Source organism: Staurois parvus, unplaced genomic scaffold, assembly GCF_062004578.1.
Source record: "Staurois parvus isolate SC_StPar_1 unplaced genomic scaffold, SC_StPar_1.0 ptg000390l, whole genome shotgun sequence".
Classification (NCBI taxonomy): Eukaryota; Metazoa; Chordata; class Amphibia; order Anura; family Ranidae; genus Staurois; species Staurois parvus.
Genome location: NW_028318186.1, coordinates 4018744 through 4028238, shown reverse-complemented (window position 1 = coordinate 4028238; position 9495 = coordinate 4018744). Strand labels below are relative to the sequence as shown.

Sequence of the window (9495 nt, the reverse complement as noted above, 5' to 3'; positions counted from 1 at the left end):
TAAGGTTACTCACATTGTCCTTCCTGATGGCTTTATAGGTTGGTGGCAATTTTATTGCGCAGAGCAGGCAAGTATAGACATGTTTGGTATCTTAAAAACAAAAAATCCATTTACCACCACTTTAACAAAGCTTATCATAAATTTAGGTGAGCTCAAAAATCCCTTCAGATAATTAACCCACAGAACATGTAAATCTACATTTGTAAAACAACAACAACACCCTGGGAAATGGCTGTTTGTTGTTATTTTGAGGGGACCGAAGATTTACACTGTTATACAAGCTGTACACTCACTACTTTACATTGTACAATTACCCGCAGAAACCTTCACAACTTTAAGCCTTCTCTTTTCTACCCTGCAACTGACTGCCTCTATGACAGAATCTCTCACCTGTCCTGCCCTGACCTGGCCACTGCTGTCTACAACAGTTTGCTTTCATCCACATTAGACTCACTTGCTCCTCTAACCACATGAAGCATCAGGCCCCGACCATTACAACCTTGGCAGACTGACGACACCAGAAATCTTAAGAGACATAGTCATGCGCTGGAGCGAATGTGGCTAAAACCAAATCACACCAAGCTTTCACCCTATATAAATCTGCTTTGTTAACATACAATTCCTCCCTCCATGCTGCCAAACAAGCCTACTTTGTCACTCTCATCAATAGCTTGTCATCCAGTCCTTGTCGACTCTTCTCTACTTTTAACTCTCTACTTTCTCCACCTCCACCCAGTAACTCACTCACTGCTTACGAGATTGCCAATCATTTCAAAAACAAGATTGATACAATTTGTAGGGGCATCTCTACTGCACAGACAACCATCCCACTTGGCATACCTTATACTAAACCTCCATCAACACTTTCCTCTTTTGATCTTGCTACTACTGAAGAGGTCACTAAGGTTTTCTCATAAGCCCGTCTCACTACCTGCCCCCTGGATCCTGTCCCTTCACAACTACTACAGTCACCCTCTTCTTCTATCCTATGCTCCCTCACTCACATCTTCAATCTCTCCCTCTCTAACGGTGCCTTCCCCACCCCTCTAAAGCATGCACACATCACTCCCACACTTAAAAAGCCCTCCCTGGACCCCTCCAACCTGAACAACTTAAGACCCATCTCCCTGCTGCCATTTACCTCTAAACTCTTAGAACGCTTAGCCAACAATCGCCTGAGCTCCTACCTCACTGACAACAACCTTCTTGACCCTTTACAGTCTGGCTTTTGCTCACTACACTCCACTGAAACTACGCTACTAAAACTCACTAATGATCTACTAACTGCTAAAACCAATGGCCACTATTCTGTACTCTTATTACTTGACCTCTCTGTTTCTTTTGATACTGTTGACCATCCCCTCCTCCTCAAAAAAAAAAACTCCACTCTCTTTGCGAGACTCTGCTCTCTCCTGGTTCTCCTCCTACCTATCGCAGCGCTCCCTCAGGAGCTACCTATAACTCTGGCTCCTCCTTTCCACTCCTTCTTTCTGTAAGGGTCCCTCAAGGTTCTGTCCTTGGACCCCTTCTCTTCTCCATCTACACCTCCTCCCTTGGTCACTTGATAAACTCCCATGGCTTTAAGTATCATCTCTATGCTGATGACACACAAATCTATCTTTCTACCCCTCACCTCACCCCTTCAGTCTCCTCCTCACATTACTAACCTACTAAGTGACATATCAGCATGGATGTCACTCCACTTCCTCAAACTCAGTCTTTCCAAAACTGAGCTCTTAGTATTCCCTCCAGTCCATGCCCCGTCCCCTGACTTCTCCACTTCTCCATCAAGATCAACAATATAACCATCAGTCTCTCCCCTCATGCCAGAGTACTAGGTGTAATCCTAGACTCCCATCTATCCTTTCAGCCCCAAAACCAATCACTGTCCAAATCATGTAGACTTCACCTCCGCAACATCTCCAAGATAAGGCCATTCCTAACCTCGGAAACCACTAAGCAACTTATTCACTCCCTTGTTATCTCTCACCTTGACTATTGTAACTCCCTCCTCATTGGCCTACCTCATCGCAAGCTATCCCCTTTTCAGTCTATCATGAATGTTGCTACCAGACTCATCCACCTTACTAACTGTTCCGTATCTGCCACCCCTCTCTGCCAATCCCTCCACTGGCTTCCATTGCCCAACGGATAAAATTCAAAACATTAACAATAACATATAAAGCCATTTATAACTCTGCCCCAAATTACATCACCAATCTTGTCTCCAAATATCACCCAAACCATACTCTCCGCTCCTCGCACGACCTCCTGCTCTCTAGCTCCCTAGTCTTCTCCTCCCATGCTCGTCTCCAGGACTTCTCCGGAGCTTCCCCCATCCTCTGGAACTCTCTAACCCAATTTATCAGACTATCGCCTACTCTGCTCACTTTTAGGCGATCTCTGAAAACCTATCTTTTCAGGGAAGCCTATCCTGCCCTCAACTAATAATGGAATCTTCTACTCTTCCTACCAGTCCATCCCCCACAGTTATTACCTTTTGTACCACTAGCCCCTCCCTCTTAGATTGTAAGCTCCAAGGAGCAGGGCCCTCCTATCCCTCTTGTATTGAACTGTAATAATGCTGTATCCTCTCCCATTATATTGTAAAGCGCTGAGCAAACTGTTAGCGCTATATAAATACTATATAATAATAATAATTGTAGCAAAGGGTCATTTCTTCAGTGTTGTCACATGAAAAGATATAAAAAATATTTACAAAAATGTGAGGGGTGTACTCACTTCTGGGAGATACTGTGTGTATATACATTTTTTTTCTTGTGTTTTTTTTTTATCTCCTACGACAATCAATATAATGGTAAAGAGAGTAGAAACTATGCTATAATGTGTTTCTGTGATTAATCATTTGAGCCATCAGTGTAACTTTCATGCAGCCTTAAAGTGTGTTTTTGTGTGGCTGTTTTGTTTTTTTGTTTTTCTCATGACTTGCATGTTTATGCATTTTAGCTTTGCTTTGTAAATGCAATTTAATATTCTCCAAAGGGTGGCAATTGTGCAGTAAATTTCCCAGGTAATCAACTGCTGTGATAAAATTCATTGGCCATACCTGAAAAGGGAAAGAATATTGTCTCTGATGTGGTGGGGGGTTTTTTCCCAGTAGTTTTGGGGTTATTTTTTATTTGGTGGCAGGAGTTATTTAAAACCCTTGTTGGCAAATAGAACCTACTGGGGGGATTTCACTTCCTTTCCTGAAGTCAATAATGGAGGATGTAAATGTTAACCATGTGTAGGCAGAGACTGGTATTACTGTTGTGGGTTTAGTAACAATTTTTCAATCTGTGTTGAAGGAGAAATAAGAGGCAGAGCAAAAATAGATGAATTACACAATACAAAAGGTATAACCAATACTTAGAATTTATTGCATTCTATACCTGGTGCAGTAATTGCATTGACACTATAGATACAAACGCATGGAGACAGCAACATGAATTGTAGGTGGGGTAGTTGCTTTTCAAAGAGGTAGTGATGAGGCCCGGTGACATCACAGTGCAAAGTTCAATGCTTGTCCCTGTTCCTTCCAACTCACCACTTCAGTAATATTTTTGAGATGATGGTGATGATTTGAGCTGGGCAGGGAGAAGCTCTGCAACTATTCTCCTCCTTTTAGGACAATAATTGAGGTCCGTTTAGATGTCAACTTCAGAGCTTAGGTAATGCTGGTATCTTTCAAAAGAAGCACTGCTGAGATTTTCACTAAAGCAAATTCAAGAGCCGCAATAATCGATAACAATGCATTCTATGTCACTGTGGTTTTCTATGATGATTACTTCATCTTCACTCTCCAGCACAATGACTTCTACCTCACTGTCCTTTGCTTCAATACCCTCCTCTTCCTTCTGCTCCACAAGATCAATGGTTTCTTGGGTGGCATCTTCAAAGTTCCAAGGAAAATGAAGAAAACTTAGAACAACTCCGACTTGGTTCCTGCAGCTGGGGTCTTGGGCAAGAAGTACGTGAAATAAATCTTGAGCCCTCCTGCTGACATTCTCCCAACCCCTTGGTGGTGGAACATGGTCAGAGTTGTTCTGCCAGTAAATAAACTTTTGAAACCATAGATCTTGAACTGAAGCTGTTTGCCATGGATAGTTTCCAGTGAGTAGAACATACAAAACAACACCAAGGGCCCAGATGTCAACACTAGGATCCACGACAATTGTCTCATTGTGCTTCAGTTCACAAAGTTCAGGGGACATGTATGCATTCAGGGGTGCCATTGATGGAACAACTGTACCAGCAAATTGAGTTAATCCAAAGTCACTTAGTTTGACATTATGACATCTGTTGTCCATAAGCAAAATGTTGTCCGGCTTTAGGTCCCTATGCACCAGGTTTTTGCTGTGCATATATTCAAGAGCCTGGGTAATTTGTAATGCACATCGTTTGATCAGTGTTTCTGGAATTCCCACCTGGAAAAGTTAAAACAATTATATGAAATTTCGCTTTAAAAAAAACACTATTCTTTTACTAAAAAGTGACATTCAAAAATATCAAATTCAATACAACGTTTGTTACTTTTTTAAATCTGCAGATGGAAATATATGTGAACATCAGTGCAACCAATCTCCAACTACTTCAGCAATAATTTGGCAATGTAGGAAATATGGGAGGTCTAACTGGTTCTAAATTTTACCTCTGGCTTAAAAACCGGACTAACCCTTCATATATAATGGTGAAGGATCACAACCTGTATCATGATTTTTATTGTCTGTGTGCCCACTAGGAAGTGAGGTGGAGAAGGAGGGATGTAATCTCTATTTTTGTCTTTCTGCTTTTAAAGACAAAATTAATGGCAAATACAAATTTTACAGTTGTCACAGAACAAGAGGTGAGGGAAAATCTTCCAATGGGGACAATTGTTTAAGAGGGGAATTCCTACTACCTCCTGTTCCAAATTCTTGATTGAATTAAGGAAAATCTTGCCCAGATGGTGCAGAGAAAATTGCCAACTGGGGATTTTAGCCCTTCCTTAGTTTTCTCCAACCAGGCCAGCAATATTTGGTATAAATGCATGAAATATATAGAAAGTATCATCCATGACAAAACACAAGTTTCTATTAATATCCAGGATCCCTAGGAATAATCTACAAAATTAGCAAGCAAATGCTGAAGTGTCAGCTACTTCATTAGCTTTACTTACCCCTGGCTGGATGATGGAGTGAAGAGATCCAGCAGGTGCCAATTCCTGGCACATCATGTAACAGTCTGAGGTTTCCAGAATTCTTGAATGGGTAGAGATTAAACCCTCGTGTCCAGTAACAAAGAGTGACATGCAAACTTCATGAAGAAAGTCTTCTAGTCTGGTTCGCTCCTTTTTTACCTTTTTTATGGCAACAAGGCTACCTGTTAAAGAGGAGGAAAAAAAAGTTGGTTACAATAAGACTTGGACATCTAAAACTCTGGATGATGTCCAATACTTGAGCCCATTAATTTTACATAGACTGGATGCTTTTCTTCAAAATATAGCCATCTTCTCTAGGCCCTCGCTAGCAGTGAGATATGTAGCTACCCATGCAGCTAGATCTATTGTCCCTTCCCATCTAAATGCCAACTGTCTAGGTTGTGCATAGTGGACCATCAGTTTATGGTCAAATCTGTTACATACTTAGCTGCCTGTGACCCACTATAACTGTGTGTGACCATCATGAATCTGTCATGAGAGAAAAAGGAAGCCTGCTTTTGGTGAGCTCTTCTTCAAAATGCCAATCACCTAGCTGCCATATTGAATCCTCCAAATTGAATTTATAGAATCCCTGACCTGGAACTTGTATGCAAATATGTACTTTTGTAAAATATTAAGGCTTGCTCTGTGTCATAATAACCAGTAGCAGTTAAAAAAATGTGGCCTTCATGTTTTACTCATGGCAGTTTGTTGTTAAAGATATGCAAAAGGACCGATTCAAGAAATTGATAACAGGTTGAAAGGCTTTTATTTTCTGTAGGAACAATGCCAGCTGCCTGAATGAGATTTTGCACTGTTCAACCAGTTTTTATATTTTGTTAGTGCTGAATCAGATCTTTGTGCATCATGGTCTTTTCCCGAAATTTATGCAACAAAACCCATACATCTAATAAGGTAATTTAATCATTAAAGATGCTAATGTTTGTGCTATCTGTTCTATATGTTCAAACGGTCTGCAAATTAGAAATTTTGTGTAATTATTTAAGAATTCACTTACCCATTTCCCTGTCAACAGCCATCACAACTTCTCCATAACTACCCTCGCCAAGATGTCCCAGGATTTCGTATTGCTCTTCTCCAATTGTTTCAGTCTCACAAGTTTGGTAGGCTGCCATTGTGAATATAGCAAAATCAGACTTTCTGTGCAGAAATCGGTATCCAAAAGACCTTGAGGACCCTAAGAAGATATGTGAGGTCCTCAAACTATCTTTTGTCTTTTATAGAGAATTTGAGCCAGGATTCAAGCCAAGAAACCACAAACCTTCATTAAAATGCAAATTGAGGCATCACTTGAACTTAACCAATCAAGGTGACTCCTTTCTGTTTGTGTCTACAGGTTCAGGTCACAATAGGTAGTAGGGAGTGGGTATGTCTTTATTGTCCCCAGTTTCAGTTTGCTAATGTTGAAATTTTGGCCTCTGAGGAAATTTGACATGTTCAAATTAAAACTTGGCAAGATTAACTCTGTTCAAACTGGTGTTGTAGAGGATGTCAACTATTGGTTGGAAATGATTAATTCTCACTACTCTGGTCTTGGTATTAAAGATCTTCTGTTCCAATAATTTATTGAAAATTGTAATCTCTTTAAAGTTTCATAAACCATTTTATGACTATAGTGTCACTCCTAATATACTGTACTACAGAAATCTAAGTAATATCTTGGTCAGTGCTCAGATTAGCCTGTGTACTGCTGGCTTGTTGGGTTGTCCACGGTTTTTATGCTAAACCTTGATATTCTAACAAAAGGTTATTCAAATATATATCTGAATGATTAGGCTCCTACTGATTAGTATCAACACAACATCCCTACTATAGAATATTTACAAATCATTACACGTTTGATAATTTTTATTTTAATGCAATCCTTGAACAAAAATGTACAAATCTAAATAACAAAGTATCGTTCAATGGTGTGTAATAAATATATTAACTAAAATAATCTATACAGTGAGGGAGCCTTGCTCAGTTCTGTAATACTAGAAGTTTTGTTTTCTTTTTTTAAAATAGAGCAAAACTTTTTTGGGGGGTGGGGGGATAGAGTAAGGCTACATTCACACTTATTCAGTTTGAGTTTGACCCGTTTCTGCATTGCATTTTGTGTTTTTTGCACCTGCGTTTTTGCCACATTTTTGCGATTTTGTTTTATTTTTGTTGTAGCTAGGTAAATTCAAAACACATCAAAAATGCACTACATGCTTCTCTGCAGCATTTCCACTGACACCTATAGAAGCAAAAAACACAACTTTTGGATGCACAGATAGAAATGATAAACTGACAAATATCCTAACCTTCTTTCACTCTATCCAAAACAAACAAAAGTTTTGCCTTTTAGTAATTTTTAAATTGTGTATACATTTTTGGCTACTTGGTGAAACAAGGGCTTTCGTTTAGCCATTTATAGGCTATTAACACCAAATCTCTATGCAATAACATGAAGCCTTAAACCCAAACTTGTAATGCACATTACTGCATATACTGTAGACCTAGTAAGGGTATGGCCGCAGGGTAAGAAGAGATATACTTTTATACATATAGTTTTTTTTACAGTGGAAGTAAACCCATTTTGGTGTCTTTTACCTACAGGCAAGTCTTTAATAAGGCTTACCTGTAGGTACTGTGAATATCTCCTAAACATGTCCTTTAGGAGATATTTATTGTAGAAGCACCGGTGATGTCACTGGTGCATGCAAACTGTGCCCTTAATGGATGGAGTGCCGTCCACTGAGAGAGTTGTGCCGCAGCTGAAACTCCCGTGCGCATGCGCAGGGGTGTAAAGACATTGCGGCTCTGCCAATCAGATGGCCACGGCTTTCAAACCCAGAAGGAAGGAAGACCAGGTGAAGATGGAAGCCTTGGGGAGCTGTGGCAGCACTCTACTGGAGGGCTTTCTTTTCCGACAGGTCTCTCATAATGTGCTAGTATGCATTATGCTTTTAAAGTTGCACGGAGAAGATTTTTTTGAATTTTTTGGGCAGTTTACTGCCACTTTAAAAACTGGTGTTAAAAGCCCTAAATAATGTCAATATTTGGACCAATTACTTCAAATTGTACTGCATTTGGCATCAGCTAAAAGCTACCCATGGTGATAGCAAGCACTTTTTTTTTTTGTTTTTTTAAGTCCGCAAACGTGCAAACTAGAACGAAAAAACCCGTAAGTGATCACAAAAAAAAGTGCAAGCGCGAACACCACACGAGAAAGTGCACTTAGGGGTGTGCTTTGTCCTACCCCCGAAGGGGTTGGACCACTACCCTGATCCCCCGGGGCACAAAGCTCCTGACGGGGACAAGGTTCCCATTTGGTCCTCCTGGCCAAAAGGCCTGGTGGACCACCGTTCCTTATGTCCAGCCGAAGCCGGACATCCAGTACTAGGTTAGGGGGCTCTCCCGAAGAGAAAACCCCCTAGGGATCAGGGGAGGAAGGAACCAAAAGGCCACACATCCTCCCCCTAGACTTCAGGGCAGGCCCAAGGACCCACACCCTCCATCATGTGAAGAAAACACACACATAAGTAAAAAGTGACAAACGTGGGAGTGAAAAAATAAATTAAATAAATAAATATATCTCTAGCACTGTGTTTGCGGACTCTCTGCCTTCCCAGCCCCTGGCCAGACAAGGTAGATCCGTCCAAATCAGGAGGTACTGGGTCCTTCCTGTCTCCTCGGGGGAATTACTCCCAGGGCCCCAGCTTAACTCGTGGGCTCCCCGGTTTCTGTCCCCCGGGTACTAGCCTTCTAGACCCCCATCATACCAGTGAGGGTACTGTACAACAGCCATCCCCGCAAAGCTAGAATGACCTGGAGCACCCCCACTGGACACTGATAAGAACAGATACTACACTTGATCTTAGCCAAAAGGCCGAGAAGCGATAGCAAGCACGTTAATGCGGTCTGAAATATATATCCTGTATGCCAACTTTCCTCCCGGCAACCTTGGGACCCTCCTGCACTACCTGATGACTCACCACAAGGAATAGTGATACCAAAGATGGCGCATTGTGGACACCCTTACACCATTTGCAGAGGAAAGAGACAGACACTGAGGTATAACAGTAATATAGAATTTTATTAAATTAGTCAAAAAAGAAGCATCAAACATGAAAAATTGATAAGAATAATAGAACTAAACTGAGCAAATTTTATAGATCTAATTAGCCTAAAAACTGATTGCGCTTACATTAGCAAATTTAAGTTCCCCTACCTACACAGATCTTACAATTTGATTGGGAAGTTGAAAATTACACATTTCCTTATTAATGTTGGCCTCACAGATGTTTAAGAATGCCTTCAAGCCTTGG

General features: G+C 40.8%; 1 protein-coding gene and 1 pseudogene across 1 annotated transcript; both read right to left on the bottom strand.

Annotated features, from left to right (window-relative positions):
- Positions 1-3725: 3725 nt before the first annotated feature.
- Positions 3726-6315, bottom strand: LOC149455555 (serine/threonine-protein kinase SBK1-like). The gene is made up of 3 exons (XM_089685973.1): positions 6198-6315; positions 5159-5361; positions 3726-4427 (listed from the first exon to the last, which is right to left on the bottom strand). The coding sequence occupies exons 1-3, from the start codon at positions 6313-6315 to the stop codon at positions 3726-3728; spliced, it is 1023 nt and encodes a 340-aa protein (XP_089542099.1).
- Positions 6316-8894: 2579 nt separating this feature from the next.
- LOC149455554 (U2 spliceosomal RNA) lies at positions 8895-9068 on the bottom strand (annotated as a pseudogene).
- Between the last annotated feature and the right edge of the window lie 427 nt (positions 9069-9495).